We start from the raw sequence: 16,295 nt of genomic DNA on the forward strand, positions 1-16,295 counted from the left end.
ATATGATCCTTAAAGAGCTTTGAATCAGAAGAAAGGAAGCTACTTCAGCAAACAACAATTCCCTGCCTACTTGGGGAATAAGCCGAGGACAGGGGGCTTCGCTTTGAACTGATGCAAAGCTCGAGTTTTGCTCTGCTCTGTTGTTGCTAATATCCGTGGCATGAATCCCGAGTGACCTGTAATTATGTCAAACACTGGTAACATCTAGGTTATAGCAGTGATAGCTGTGCATTTTTTTGAGTCAATTCAGCAGTCTGATAACTGTCTTTCCTTTCACAAGTATTAATATGCAGTGAAATCTTGCAGAAAGAATGGATTTAATTTATTGCATTTGTTTAAACCTTGCAGCATTACAGCGAGCCACATGATTTCTCTGAGCTGGAGAGGGAAGAGATTTGTTTAGTGAGATGACATCCCCGTGCTTGGCATCTGCAGGGGCAGTGCCACGCAGTGGCTGCTAGAGGCTGCTCTGGCTGAGGCTGCAGAGAAGTTCAGCCACATCCTGGCCTGGGCTGGGGCTTTTATTGCCATCTACCTGTTGGTTTTCATCCCCAGAGCTGCTCTGTTCTAGTATGCTAGTCGTGGAGCCCAGGGAAAAGAAATGTATTAAAGGAAAAAAAAATGTTCCAACTTTGCCCCTCGATCCCTGTACCTTCTAGTACTTCATAATTACTTGAGAATCAAAGAGAAAAACATTTTGTGTCCTGTAAAGTGCTTGTGGTATATATAGATGCGTGTTTTTCAACACCTGAGTAATGCTCATTACTTAACTTCAAACAGAGGAGTTTTATTTAAGTATGTGCTTAAGTGCTTTATGGGATGGTGGCTTGTGTGTGTATCGAGCAGCTGACCCTGAGGGAGGCCGATGCCTTACGCTTTTGGAGCATAACAAAATACCTGAAGAGCAGTGGAATGCCAAAGTCTCTTTCTGGTACCATTGCCTACTCCTACTTTGCAGCAGTTTGCTGTTTGATCTGGTTGTGTTTGAACTTCCTTGAGGAGAGTGAGAGTGCGTGTGTGTTTAACCTTGCAGAGCCTACCAAACAGGAATCTTCCATCTAGGAGGGGCAGGCTGATCATACAGCAACAACAGGGCCTCTAGGTGAAAAAAAATAAACTACTTCTTGCACTAGAGAATGAAGCTGTATCTATAAATGCTGGTACCAGGGCTGCTTTCATGCTACATTGCTCCTAAGCCATAGCAGGGCTTTTATCTCTTGCTGATGGCTGACGCTGTGATAGTGGATGTTTGGGGCAATGTGTTGCTGAGGCCAGCATTTCTCTTAGTGCCAGCTGGCTGAGAGCAGTGCCACTTTTACCAGTCACCTCTCTAGCTTGGTCCGTGTGTGTGCTGTGCTGAACTGTGAGGTGCTACTGACAGGAGCTGCAGGGCTCCATGGCTGCAGGGGCCTGCGTTCCTCCAAAGCCTCACTGCACCTTGGATATAACGTACTACCAGGCTACGGTCTCTTCCCAGCATCCCCAAAGTGAAAATTAGTGAGCTGTTCTGGAGAAGGTGGCCTTCCCAACCCCACCAGCTCCAGTGCCAAACTCTGCTGGGTTTCAGTACATGCTGTGACGCTCTGGAGCTCTCCTGCTCGCAAGAGACTGAGCTGGCATGACCGTTCACGCTGAAGTTTTCTGAAATATGGCAAGGTCTTCAGGAGCTGAAGTCAGGCACATGTAATGTAATGCAGTTGGCAAACCTAATTATATTTGGAGCTATTAGTAGAATGCATAATTATTTAAATTGTAAGCAAAATAATCATTCAAATGACCTTCCTTGCATTATCCTGTTAAAGGTCATCTAATCAAGATGCCTTAATAAATATCAGAGTTGCTCTAGGAAAGTAACAGGCTACTGTAGCTTTGTGTCAATTTTGCATTTCATTTTTCCCTCATTTGCAGCTTTAGGACAGGATTTCTGTAATGCTGTCACCACGGCCTTTGGCCTTTCCATGCTGTTTGTTGGAGCATTTCATCTTTGTCTTGGGCTCCTCCTTTCTCAGAACGTTCCAGAGTTGTTTGTGCTGAAGAAACTATTGCTGACATTCTTGTAGGAGAGACACTGCCTACAGTGTGCAGGTGTCACCCAAGTCAGAAGCTGACTTTGCAGCATCAGGACGTGGCTGTTACCCTTCATACACAGCATCACCAGGTCCCAAGCTAACACTTGTAGCAGTGTGCAAAGAGGGTTGCTCTGCTTTCTCCTCTAGAGCATTTATGCAAATGTTGGCTGGAAGCAATTAGAAATGAGATGTCATCAGCAGAACAAATGAACATGCCATTTGTATGACCTGAGAATTAGCAGCTCCTTCTAGTCTCTCCTTCCTGGAAATGCCTCCCGGGGGAAGGGAAGTTCTCTGCCGAGCAGTCTCTTCAAAGAGAATAGCATCAGGGGGTTATCCCCGAGCTGTGTTTGTCAAGGTGGAGCTCCAGATGGGCCTGTGAGCCAGGAGCTTCCTGAAGACCTTAAGCATCCTCTTTCCCCAGGTATTGCCTTAGAGAGCAGGAGACCGTCTCTCTTCTCATCTCACATACCTCTGGGGTGTCCCAGGTCTGGTGCATAAGCAGATATTCACAGCCTTGCTGCAACTTGCTGCCTTCTCTGTCTTGCTAATTAACTTCTCCAGCTCTCCTGGTGTGCCATCTGCCCCTTTCACCAGGGCACATGCTCGCTGCTCCTGCCGGCACAGGCAGCCGGTGACAGTTCCCGTGGGATGAAGATGTATCTGCCTTGCTCCCTCCCAGCACCTTCTGGTGCTTCCTTGGCTCTACCAGAGCCCAGCTCTTTCTCCTGCCAGCCAGCACATGTCTTCAATCCTGTAATTGAAAAGCTCTTCTCTGATTTTCTTGGTGTGTATGTGTCTAGTTATGCCTGTAACTCTGTTTAAAGGAGGTAGGAGAGGGTGGTTGGGTTCATGTCCTGCCCATGGCTCTGGAGACCTGGTGCCTGGGTGTGAGCTGGGTTTGAGCAGAGTGTAACGGTTGGGAGGGCATGAGGTGGGTGGTGCAGCCTGTGCCTACCTGAGTAGCACAGGTAGGGGGATCTAGAAAGAGGAAGCATTCTGCAGGCAGGAGGTGTTTCAGGGAGTCTCTCTGCTGTTTCAGGCAACTCGGTGCAGGGATGGTGCTTTGGTAGCCCCCTTCTCACGGGCAGCTTACATTACAATAAATGACTCTCAAGGCACATGAAAGATAACAAACATTTCTAAATGATGTTACAGTGCTAGTGCCTCTCAGATAAAAAAAATGAGTGACTTTGCTGCTTGGTAAGCCAGTGTATTCTATTTGGTATTGGCAGCAGCAAGAGAAGAATAACAGTCATTCATATCCCTCTGCAGTTGTCTGACTAGCAGATGAAATCTTTTGTCAATAAAAATGTATTAACTTGCTGGAAGCTGTCAAGGGAAGCTGTCAAGGACAGGTTTTATCTGCGGCCATGTGTTTGACATGGAAGCAGCCCTAGCCATGATGCTCTTGCCCACAGACACGTTAGCTGCTGGAGTGTTGCTGGCTGTGCTTGGGGACCACTTGCCCTTCCAGAGCCAAGGTCTGGGCAGAGTTGCTGCTTGTATCCCACTGCCTGTGCAGCCATGCCCTCAGACATTGTGCTGTGCAAGCTTTTCTGTACTTCTAGTACTGTAAAATGATAGAAAAAGAGTTTTTATATCACTTGCTGGTGCAGCAGTGTTAATCATCTTTAAAATGTGGTGCGCTGAAGCAGGCTTCCATGGAGTTAGGTTATTGATGGAAAAGAGAAGCCCAAACCTTTACCATCTGGCTTTGAACAGGTCCTGTGTTTTCTTCTTTTGTGCAACCTTCCAGAGGAGTCTCCATGGTTTGTCATGGCTCTTGTCATTGAAACAGAGACCCATCATTCTGTTCATTCGTTTCTTAACTTCCTTGTTTGTTTTTTTTTCCTTGGAACTGGGAGCTATTTCTCACTAAAGGTGTTTTCCCAGCCCCGTGCAAACAGGTGAGAAGCTGTAGGAGGGGTGCATCCCCAGAGCAGCAGCTCCTGACTGCAGGTCCTGAACAGGACCAGGCAGGTGAGTGGTGCTGAAGCCTGTGCCAGCTAAAAGCAGCAGGTCCCTGTCTCTGGTGACTGCCAGTGTGTTCAGTTCATCCTCCCCACCACATTCCTGGCTTCAGTAAGTAGAATTTATGCAGTAAGAGGCTGCTGCCTGAGGTGTCTTGGGCACATCCCTGACCCAGCCTCTTGCAAAATATTGTTTCTCTGGAGGGAGCAACAGGCTTTTCTCTCCAGCATCACCTTTAGAGTTGCTGTCAGGCCACTTCTGTCTCTGCTCAATTGGTCCTTACATACCAGGGGAGATTTTCCCCAGGGATAGGTTGGGAACAAAGCATGAGGTTTTTGCATTTTGCAAAACAGCTTTCTGGAACAGTAAGCTGTTGCTGTGTGGTGTTTGCTCTGCTATTATGCTGCTTAGGTTCCTATGAAATTCACTTTGAAATAGTCTCTTCACTTGAACTGCGTTAGTTCTTCTTTGGAAGAGACAGTTTAAAGCTTTCTCTGCAATGAGAAGGGGAAAGCAGGAGTGTGTAATCTTGAGGCAAACGTCTGTGGCTGCTCTGTAGAGTCCAGCAAATGTCAGTACAAAGGAGTAGAACAGCCTAGGCTGTGGGTGCAGGCTGGGGCTGCCCATGGCCCCAGGGAGAGTACATTGACCAGACTCTGCTGAAGGACAAGTGGTGCTTTGCTGAGGGAGAGTGATGGGAGTGGAGTCTAGGGGGGTTATTTGCCCAAGGAAACAACGGAAACTTCAGAGTCTTTCACAGATGACTGATTTTAGAGATGAACCCAACTGTGCTGGACATGTTTTATGGCTCAGACTTGAGGAAGGGTCTGCTCCTTCCTCTGCCTCCTGTCTCCTCCTGCCCCAGGGAGAGGCGATGCCTGTGCTCCATCTCAGCTGACTTTAGTGCAGAAGTAAATAAAAGCCTGGGTGGCATCCAGTGCAATATTTGCAACTCTGGGTATGACAGAGGGCTGCTGCCCTTGCCAGGACACAGACTTTGCATGAGAAACAGCTGAAGCAAAACGCCTTTGCTTGGCAAGCATTGCTGTACTTGGCCTGAGCCTCTGCCCTGTGCTGTCCCGACAGGCTGCCACAAAGGAGCAAACGCCCTCCTGGCTACCACGAGCAGCACATAAATTGTCGATCTGATCAATGCCACCAACTGCCTGCCTGCACATAATTGGTAAGCGGCGGCTCCTGCATCAGCATCTCCATCAGGGTTCAGCGGGAAAGCACACATTATATCTGCTGCGGTCATTCAGCGAGCTCGGTGGGGAAGTGACCCTGAAGAAAGGCACAGGTAATTGCTGAGCCTGAGTAAGGGTCCAGCTGGGCTGTGCTCAGAGTGCCTCCAAGGCTATAAGTTGATTATTCACTAATCAAATGTCTTGTGTTCCTGGGAGGGCAGAAGAGCTCAGGTCTTTGTCAGCCTTGGCCAGCAGAGCTGTAGGCCGTGGTGAGACGGCCGGGGCCAGCTCAGGTAGGAGCAACTAAAGGTGAACGCAGCTCTGGGGGAATCGAGGGGCTGCGAGGTTTGCTCTGCAAATCAGGGAGGCACTGAATCAGGGATGCAATATTGCACTGCTCATTCCAGAACAGAAACCTACTGTCAAGTTGAGAAGCAGAAGCTGGCTGCCTCTCGTGGGTCGGTGCTTGCAGAGTACCAGGTCAAAGTCAACAGCGGCACCTCTCCTTCACTGGCTCACATTTCAACTCTTGTGTTTGGGCTCACATCCTCAGGACACGCACACATCCCTCCACTCAGAGGATGACAGATCTGTGGCAGCACTGATTAGAAAGGTCAAAGCTGCTCAGTGCAGTAAAACACGCCTAATGGCATTTTTCAGTTCTGCTCCAAAGAAAGCTTTGTCTGCCCTGTTCTTCAGGGACGACTCTGTGCTGGTAGGATGGAGGAGGAGCAGCTTTTCTTTTCGTGCCAAACTTCTTTTTAACCATTCTTGTTTTAAGTCTCTCGGCATCTACATACGCAGTGATCTCGTCATCTCTGTCTCTGTGGTACAAAAATAGTCTCTTTGTAAAATGACTTCAGCCTTGTTCAAAAATGATACCCAGAATTTCCAGCTTCTGGCACCTTCTAAAACACTGGTCAAGGTGAAACAGGCCCTCCCATACCCTGGCAGCCAGAGAAGCAGCTCTGCCTCTCTGTGCCCAGCTGCCTCCATCATCCCCACACCCTTTGGGTTCAGACCCTCTGGGTGCTGGGTCTCTTCAAAAAAGCCCCTTGGAGGTGGGAGGAGAAGGTGAAGCCTGAGATGCCCCCACGCAGGATGCGGCTCCCTCCGAGCAGAGGGTCCTTGCTCACGGGGTTGGGATGCTGAGGGAGTGGTTTGGAAACCTGCAGCCCTTGCTGTGCTAACACGCTCTTGCTGCTGCAGCGCAGTTTGGTGCATGCTTTTCTTTTATAGATCTGGCTTTTTTAATTCTCAGTTCCAGTGGGGATTTAACATCCTTCACATGAAGTGGAAGTTATCTCATTTTGCATTGAGCTTGTGTTTTTTATGAATGACTAAAGCTTCCATTTGCCTAAACAGGAATATCTGTTTCTAGAAGGGAACATAGAAACTGGAGCAGTCGGGGGCGATTCCTCCCCATGTCACATGCTGGGCTTTGACTGGCACGTGGCTTCTGCTGGAGCTGTCCCCATGCCCCCCAGCACTGCCAGAGGGTTTGCAGTAGTGGCCGAATAGCCAAGCATCCCCAGGGCTGGGATGAGTGGTTCAGTATCCCACTGGCCAGCCAATCCTTTCTGCTGGGATAGTGGCAAAAGAAAGCATTCCATTTTCTTGGATGCTTCATCTCCAGGCAGGTAGCCCCAGAGCTGTTCCTGTGCAGGTACTGGTGGGCTTGCACTGCCCCTGTGCCCGTAGGTATTTGACTGACAGGGCTGGTCCCTGGGAGATGTGGAGAGTTGGTTGATGCAGATTAGAGCTCAGTGTCACAGAGGCAAAGGTGCTGCACAAACAGAGCTCAGGCTATAAAATGAAGCAGAGTAAGTTTGTGGGGGCTTGCAGCATGTCCAGTGGAAGGATCTGACTGAACCTGCAAGCCTTTGCAGAAGCTGTGTGTGTTTATGGTGGTGTGTGTGCATGTTCTGGGCAGCTGCCCTGGGCACTGCTCTGCCTGCAGTGCCGCATGTGCCAGCGGCTGCCAGCCCCAGCTGCCCGCCTCAGCTGCCCACCAGCCCCAACTGCCTGCCAGCTGCCTAAAGCTGCACAGGGGGAAATTACCCCCCACCTCTTCTTCTAGTCAGAAATCCAGGTTTAAGTTTTCTATGCTCTTACATCTCTGGGAAACGCTGAAGGCTTTCAAATGCACAGGGTTGCTTAATGAACTGTCTTTTTGGTAGTAGAAGGCAAGTTAATTGTGAGCCTTCGACACAGCTGACACATGAGCTAGTAGACAGAGATGTGTTCTGCATCTAGGTTTGCTTAGGTTTAAATGTGAGATATTTCCAGGCTCACATATAATACATTTGCCAAAGTATGTACCTAGTCCCTTTCACCTAACAGATTGAATTAAATGAATCTCCATTACTTGTCCAGCTCTGGTATCGCTGAAGTTGTCAGGGATGCTGTGAAATAATGCACAATAGTAGTGATTAATGCAGCTGAAAGCTTCGATGCAACAGCAGTAAGAAAATTAATTTCAGGGGAAGGTAATGTGTTGGCAGCTCTGTTATAGCTTGGTTCTAACTCCACTCTTTATTTATTTACTTAGCTTACCCTGAGAAGGTGTCTTTCCTAATGCCTGGGCACCTTTCCAGGCCATTAAAAAGCCAGTCAGCTCAAATGACCGAGCCGGGAGCTCTGCCTCATCCCTAACCCTTAAACAATTAACCTGAGGTGAAATTAAGCCAGCTGCCACTTCCCCCTTGCCTGTGTGCGTGCTGGTGCTGAGCACCCAGGCAGACTGCCCCAACACCCTCTGCTGCACAGCCATGCTGCTCAGGGCCCTCCTTGCAGGATGGCGTTGCCTGCCCCAACATGGGCCTTAGCTCTGCCCTGCTGTGCTGCTAGTCCCTGTGGTCCCAGCAGTGATCCCAGCAGTGGTTCTTGTTCCCCTCAGCTCCTGGGACAGGGCACTGAGTCGTGGGGCTGCTGCTGGGGTTCTGTGTTTGCTGCCACAAGTTAAACCAATGCTGTCTGTGCTGCTTTGGGCACAGCAGGAGACATTCTGTTGTCCTGACTCCTGTGTAACTTTTTGTTGTCTTAAAATTGCCCACCATTATAGGCTGAATAACTGAGGATTGATCAGAGCTTCCAGGATTGTCTTTCCTTGCATGGAAGATACCAAGAAGGGCTACCAAAATGCTCAGTGGACTGGAACATCTTTCTTATGAGGAGAAATCTAATGAAATTCAACAAGGGCAAGTGTAGAGTCTTCCATCTGGGAAAGAATAACTCCGTGTACCAGTACAGGTTGGGGAATTAACTCTTTGAGAGTAGTATAGGGGAAAGGGACCTGAGGGTCATGAGGGACAACAGGTTGAGCATGAGCCAGCAATGTGACCTCGTGAGACCGCATCTGGAATATTGTGTCCAGTTCTGGGCCTCTCAGTCTCAGGACAGGGAGCTGCTGGAGAGAGTTCAGCACAAGGCCACAAAGATGATGGAGTGGAGCTCCCTTATGATGAAAGGCTGAGGGAGCTGGGGCTCTTTAGCTTGGAGGAGACTGAGGGGTGACCTCATTATTGTTTACAGATATGTAAAGGATGGGTGTCAGGAGGATGGAGCCAGGCTGTTCCCAGTGATGGCCAATGACAGGACAAGGGGAAACGGGTACAAGCTGGAACAGAAGAGATTCCAAAGAAACACAAGTAAAAACTTCTTCCCTGTTCAAATGAGGGAGCACTGGAACAGGCTGCCCAGATGTGTTGTGGAGTCTCCTTCTCTGGTGACATTCAAAACCCACTTGGATGAGTTCCTGCATGACCTACTCTAGATGATCCTGCTCTGGCAGGGCGATTGGACTAGATGACCTTTCGAGGTCCCTTCCAGCCCTTGTGTTTCTGTGAAAGGCTGTAGGACCTGGGGCTGTTTAGCCTATAAAAGAGAAGATCGAGGAGGCACCTCATCAACACTTAACCTGAAGGGTGATGTCAGGAGGATGGGTTGACACTATTTTCTGTAGTGTCCAGCAACAGGACAAGGGGTAACGGGCACAAATTGGAACACAAAAAGTTCCACTTAAACACAAGGGAAAACTTCTTTGCTGTTCAGGTGAGGGAGCCCTGGCACAGGCTGCCCAGGGAGATTGTGAAGTCTCCTTCTCTGAAGGTTTCCAAACCCACCTGGATGCATTTCTATGTGTCTTGGTCACATAAGAGGAACCTGCTTTAGCAGGGGGTTGGACTGGATTATCTCTAGAAGTCCCTTCTAACCCCTGCCATTCTATGATTCTAAGAACTACGAAATCCTTGGTTTGCCTGGCTCATTTGATCTGGTGATAGATCCTGTCTCCCTGATGAAAAGTTGTTTCTCGTTTCAGTTTGTTTGGTTTCAGCTTCTGTAGACCCTTGTTGGAGTCAAGGAGCCCAGCATGTGAGGTGCTTGTACGAGACTACAGATGGTGCCTGGGATAACCTGGCCTCTCCCAGCTTTCTGTGTTCTGCTGTTGCAGAAAAGTGTACTGTTGGTTTTAAGAAGGCTCCAAATGTTGAAGTATACCCTAAGCAGCTAGATTCCCTAGGAGTGTGTTGAGGAGGGTTGGCACTAGAGCACAAAGACGTTTACTGGGTAGTCTTTATATAGATGGCAATTGTGGCAGGGTTTTTCTGCTTTACCCCACTGGGTTGATGTGGAAGTTGAGTAGTGTCCAGCCCTTATGTTGCTCCTTATGTACCAGTTTTCCTGATCATTTTTGTGCTAAGACCGAGTTATTTAAAAACAATAAATCCTTAGACAAGCCAATGCATTGCTTTTTATTCTTATGGTAATATATGTAAAGCATAATAAAGCTGAAGCTTGGCAACTGTTGGAAAACATCCACATCAGTCAGTGGCAGTTGACTGAAGTCCATTAACAGCACCTCTGAAGCCAGCTGGCATGTGAAATGTGGAGAGCGGTGATGCCTTGCCAATATTTGATGCAAGTTTATAATCTTCATCTTTATTTTCCTCCTAGGATCCCCGAAGCAAACACAAATTTAAAATCCACACGTACTCCAGCCCCACCTTCTGTGACCACTGCGGGTCGTTGCTCTACGGACTCATTCACCAGGGGATGAAATGTGACAGTAAGTGATACAGCAGCGTGGGGCTCTGGCACCCCAAGGTCCTGGGCAGGGGCTGTGGCTGAGAGCCCGTCCCTCCTGGCACCTGAGTCACTGTGCACGAGTGGACACCTTCTCAAATCTCCTGCAGAGCATCTCTGAGCCCTACAGGGGAAGGGAAGGGAAAGGCATCCCACTCTCATCCCCCCCGCAGCATCAGCCGCCAGCACTCACAGCTCTGGCTCCGACTGACACCCTGTGGCGGTGGCGGTGGCTGCTGCCGTGACACAGCCTCTCCAGATCTCTCGGGCCTGCAAGCGGTGTGGGGGGAAACGCTGTACAGAGAGGAGAAAATGGGGGATGAGGGAGAGGATGGCACGAGAGAGCAGTTATTTTACCAAGTCCGTTCCTGTTTAGAAGGACTGTGAATATCCAGCGCCTGCTGCCACGCTCGCGCTGCCAGCGGGGAACAGCATTCTCTGCTGCTCACCATGTGCTGGCTTTCCAGTAAATATAGAAGCTTGCTGACTGTTGTGAGAACAGTGTATTCATTATCACCTTTAAAATGTTACCAAGTGGAAAAGAATTTAAAATATAGATTTATAGATGTATTTATATATTTTATATATTTACATTTTTATGCACGTACATATGTATACACATATGCAAGTGATTTTTAGTGCCCCACATCAGCTCCTGGCAAATCCAACTGAATACCCAGCAGCATTGCACCGAGAGTGTAATGGAGAAGTTCATTAAATCATCAAGGCTCAAGTAACTAGAGTAAAAGGCTAGAAATCTTGTTATCTTGGTAGGAAGACCTTGAATTGCTGGTGGTGGTGGGTCCCTGTGTCCAAGCAGGGCCCTGCCAGTCTTCTGGTGGTGTTTGAAGGTCCATTTGCTGCGTGTTTGTCCCAGAATCCCTCAAACATATACCCCTTTGAAAGGAGGACAAGTTCTCCCCCTGTCCCTTCTGAGCATCCCTTGGGCTTTGGCAGAGGTTGACAGGAGTGCTGAGCATCCCTTGCTTTCTCTCTGCCCCGCAGCCTGTATGATGAACGTGCACAAGCGCTGCGTGATGAACGTCCCCAGCCTGTGTGGGACGGACCACACCGAGCGTCGAGGACGGATATACATCAGGGCTGACATTGAGAAGGATGTGCTCACCGTTGTAGGTAGGTGTGTCACCCGGGTACAAATCCAGCATACATGGTGCACAGTTACCTCTCTGCCGCTGTGTGCCATACAGATGTGTGCCAGCCATGATGGGTCTGGGGAGTGCAGTTCCCAGTGTCTGCCTGGTCAGGAGCAGGCGCCTGGCAAGGCAGGACAAGGCTTTGAGCCTTCTCCAAGCACACTCCTGCCCTCTGGCAAGCTGTGGCTGGGACTGCAAGGACTGTCTGTACCAAGTAGCTTTTCCAGTTACAGACGTCTCTAACTGCTTTTTGATTCATGTCAAGTTCCAGCATCTGCAGCGTCCTGGAAAGGGTAGTAGGAAGTTCTCCTGTTTAGCTGTGCTGTGTAAAAAAGTATCTTGTTTCTATTGTGCTGTCTGTGTGGTGAACACCCATTGTCTGCTGTTCCTTTCATGGTACTTGAGCACAGACGTGTCTTGGTAAGGATCTCAGATGGTCCTTTTATTTGACTGGAGCCTGAGCGGGGCTGGCATAGATCCACAGGCTGTGTGGATCTGCCCACGCTGGAGAAGAGTGGCAGACAGGAGCCATCTCATGCCAAATGTCCCCAGGGAAGGCATGGAATGGCGATGCCATCTCACAGTGTCCACCTCCAGGGTTGTGCCAGGTGGCAGACAGGGCCAGAGGAGTCTGCAGGCAGTGAGGCAGCACCAGGATCACTAGATGCTCCTGCCTTGAGGGTCCCAGGGACCTGAGAGCCACCCACGAGGAACCGCCCTGTCCCCCGTCCTGGTTTCCTCTGTCCTGCAACTTCTCTGTTCTTAGTTTTTAGCAGGAAATAGGATTATCTCATCTGTAAAGTCTTTTGCTACCCAGATTTTGAGTTCCCAGGTGGTATTGCTTCCTCAGTGACCTGTAAGCATCGTAAGATGTATTCTTGTAAATCTTGTTGTTCCTCGCATGGAGAGATCAGTCACTGAAGATGTGACTCTTGGATACCAGCGCTCATGATGCGGGTACTGGCAGGGGGTAGGAGGCAAGGAGAGTTCTCTGAGGGCAAGGCAGGGAGCATGCAGGGAAGCTGGGGTTTGTCTCACGAAGGCTGAGCCAAGTGCTGCTCTGGGAAGGGAGGTTTCTGCCCACTCTGGGTAACCAGGCAGCTCCGGGTGGTTGCAGTCTCTGCAGGAGGCTGCCAAGCTGTTCCTGGCTGTTTGCAGCATGAGGTAAGACCATGAGGTTTAAAATGCCACCTACGTGCCCATGCTGCAAAGGTCAGTTGCCCCTCTGAGTAGGCTCCAGGGGGCAGCAGCCTGATGACACCGATAACAAGGACTAGATCCTCCTCTGTTATCCCACCAGCTTGGGCTGGCTCCTCCCTCAGAAGTCTGACTCCAGTATCCTGGAGGATGCGACATCCACACAGTCTTTGCTTCAGTTGAATGGAATCAGCTCTGAGGTATCCTGCTGTGCTCATTGCTGTTCTAACCAGCACCATATTCTCCAGGGACAGAGTGAGGCTGTGGGGCTGTCAAGTTCTTGCTACTCTGAGCTGACTCTGTCTTTCTTGAGAGGGCAGGCTGGGCAGAGCATGTCTCAACAGAGGCAGCTACAGCGCTTGTGATCCTGGGGTGGCTGCAGCCCTCCCAAACCAGCCCCACCTGCCGCCTTCTCTGCTTCAGCAAGGGATGACCTGAGCCAGCCCCCAGTGAGCCAATGCCTCCAGGTTGATGGGTGACCGAAGAGAGCGTTGGGCTGTGATGGGCAGAGCAGCTCCCACACCTCGTGGAGGTGCCTGAGGGTGAGCTGGCAGTGGCACAGCTGAGCTCAGCCTCGCATGAGTAAATGCTCAGGTGTGATCTGGGAGTGCAGAGAAGAGCCAGGATCCTCCCTGGCCTAGAGAGCTGTCAGAAATGTTCTCAAGAAAAATACCAAGTTACTGAAAATACTAATGAAAAGTGGGGAAAAAAAAGCTGTGGGTTTTTGAAATCTATTTTTGTTTTATTTGTCCTTAAAGGAGAGCCTCAGTGAACCACACAGAACTTTCTTTCACAGAAGTCCTGCCTCCTGAGCACCTTTCCTCCGGGGGTTGAGGCGGGACTGCTGCCCGGCCTCCATCAGAGGCTGAGCGGAGGCGAAGGGGCGCGGAGCTCTCCCTCCCGCTGGCACCACGGGCGCCCTGGCACCCAGCCGTGTTGCCATCGCTCCGGAGGCAGGGCAGAAACTCCCCCGGCCCCGCTCCGTGCAGCTGGATTTTCTTTTCTTCATCTGGGTTTGAAAGACCGTTTTATTTCTAGCCCTTTATGGAGGTGTTGGTGAAAACATGTCATCTGTTGGCTTTTCCAGAAAGGCAGGGAAAACGTACTGTGCGCTCCAGCTCAGCGCATAGCTAATGAAGGAGTGGGAGCACTTCGAGAGAGGAGAGGCTGCGCTGCCTGCCGCCGTGGGGAGCTCTGCCTTCCCCACTTTGCTTTCCCCCTCTGGCAGCTGAGGGGCTTGGGGTTTTTGCTCCTTGAACATGGAGGGGGGGTGCAAAGATTTGCTTGGACCCAAAGCAAACATGGGCACCCAGCCCATGTACCAGGTAGCCCACAGACTAGGGGCAGTGGTTTTTGCAACCGTGGCTGGCTTTGGCACCTGTTGGTGGGTCAACAGAGATTTCCATCCTCTCCAGCCACTGTTCATTTCTAAAAAGGCAAATCTGTCAAATAATGTCTGGGTTTACATTGCCAGATTTTGGCAGGGAGAGGCTGGATCCTGAAAAGTTGCCCCTCGAGTTGCTACAGGGGTGGCAGAAAGCATGGCAGAGGAGGACTGGGCTGGGTTTGAGTGGCCAAGGGACTTCGTGTGCAGGGTGGCACAGGGAGTCCAGCTGGACTAGAAGGGCCCTAGTGGGGCATGGCACCTCTGCCTTGCAGACATGGTGAGGAGCAGGGTGTTGGGCTGCCCAGAGAGGTCTGTGCTGCTAACTACCTCTGCCAAAAAATCCAGCGTTGTCTCCTCCTGCCAGACCTGTCTTGGCCACCCTGGGGGTCCTGTGGGGACACAGTCAGAGTTACTGCAGCATGGGGAGGTGGGAGGCTGAACTAGCAGGAAGGCTTCTGTGAGAACAGATTTCTGGTGGAAAATGCCCTTTACAGGTTTTCTGCAGGGATTTCAGTTTGGGGCGGGCAGGGGGTGGATTTCTGTCACGGGAGCGACAGTGCAGCGATGGGTGAGTGGGTGGCAGAGCACCCTGAGCCTGGCAGGGTGGGGAGGCAGCACTGGCTGGAGGTGAGCCCCACTCAGGCTGAGGGGGTTTTGGGGTGCAGGTGGAAGCCCTGCTGCTTGTCCACCTTCCTACCTTTCCAGCAGGTGCCATGGGGCTAGAAGCTGATTGGGATGGAGAAAATCAGGGCAACTAATTGTTGAAGCACAAATGAGCAGAGAGATGAGCGAGAAAGGGGCAAGAGGTTTCTACAAAGCGAGGAGATCAGCTCTGAGCAGCGGGATCAGAGACCCACTTAAAGATGAACCTTGTCCAGCTTGTGGATGGCATTTCATGACCTAGGGGCTAGCTACTGTTCCCATCACCCCAACAGTCAACCCCAAATATTTGTCAGTATCTTCAAACCATGTACGCCTCTGTCCCCATGGCGGCATGGAGTGGGCAGAGGCTCAGCTCCAGGCACTCACGCAGCCAAGCATAGGCAGCATTGCTCATCGTGGCAGGCAGTCCAGTCACCCAGACAGCAGGATTTGGGTGCTGGATCCCTACTTATCCTAAATACACCTCTCTGCTGGCTAAGGCAGATAGTACAGGATGCTGTAGTGGGCTGGAGCTGGTTTTGAGGGGCTTTCAATGGTGCCTGGGCAGCTTTGGTCCCGGCTGCACGGTAAAATGCAGGTTCCCGTGGTGAGGCAAGGTCTTCTCTCTGTCCCGGCGCATGTGGAGACCCATGCCCAGAAATTTAGTAAGCTTTCCCATGGTAAAGAGCAGTCACAACCGTGGTGGTAGTGTGTGCTGGGCAGAGACAAGTGTCTGCAGGTGGCAGCACAGGCCACGGAGAACAGCAGCTCAGTGCTTTTCTCTTTTCATCGGCTTGACGTGTCTGGCAGGAGTTTGCAATGTGCTGATGAGCAGCGTGTTTTTCTTTCTCTCTTTCTCCGACTTTTGGTTGTTTTTTTAAATCTCTTTTCAAAGCTCACCTTTTCCTCCCAACAGAAAACACAGCTTTTTGGTTAAACAAAGTGTGTTTTTCTACTTAAAATTACTTGTTTGGTTAGCTAGTGACCTGAAAAATTGCATCTACGTGCATGCTCCTTTTTGAAGACGACGGTGACTTGCCTCAGCAGTGTTTCTGTTATCAGAGACCTTCTCTGGGTGCAGTGGCAGGTAGGAGATGCTGCTGCCTCCCATGCAGTCAGTGCTCGCCATCTTTAGCTGACAGAATTGCAATGGATAAAGGAGGAGACACATTCAAGGTTGCACTGTGAACGAGGTGTGGGTTTGACCCCAAGCTATCTCATGGCACAGGAGAGTGGGCGTTTGGGTAGACAGGGCAGTCCCAGGGCAGGCAGTGGGCTGTGCCTGCCTTCAGCTGGGGCTGCGCCCATGCTTTGCTCTTCTACAGCACTTGGAATGCCTGTGGAATGCTCTGTCAGATGCTAAGATTGTAAAATTATAATAATAACATGAGAGAGATCCAAACTTCAATATTTTGACCCCATTCTTAGTTCTGAAGAACCAGGATGAACCTCAGAGCTGTAGGGTAGGACACTGGAGAGAGCATCTGTGTTGGCTCCTGGGAGGTCAGTGAGACTCTGGACAGTGGCCTATGGAGAGTCAGGGGACTGAAATTCAGTAGCCAAACCCCCAGATTTCTCAAAATCTACAAAGTGTGTAAAG

General features: G+C 50.3%; 1 protein-coding gene across 2 annotated transcripts in view; it reads left to right on the forward strand.

Moving 5' to 3' along the window:
- The window catches only part of PRKCB (protein kinase C beta), a 125,838-nt gene that overhangs the window by 52,398 nt on the left and 57,145 nt on the right, over window positions 1–16,295 (forward strand). For both annotated transcript variants that reach the window (XM_061991950.1, XM_061991949.1), the window contains exons 4-5: window positions 10,187–10,298; window positions 11,321–11,449. In XM_061991950.1, the coding sequence (XP_061847934.1) occupies window positions 10,187–10,298; window positions 11,321–11,449 (241 nt within the window). The remainder of the gene's footprint in view (window positions 1–10,186; window positions 10,299–11,320; window positions 11,450–16,295) is intronic.

This window comes from Colius striatus, chromosome 3 (assembly GCF_028858725.1).
Source record: "Colius striatus isolate bColStr4 chromosome 3, bColStr4.1.hap1, whole genome shotgun sequence".
Classification (NCBI taxonomy): domain Eukaryota; kingdom Metazoa; phylum Chordata; class Aves; order Coliiformes; family Coliidae; genus Colius; species Colius striatus.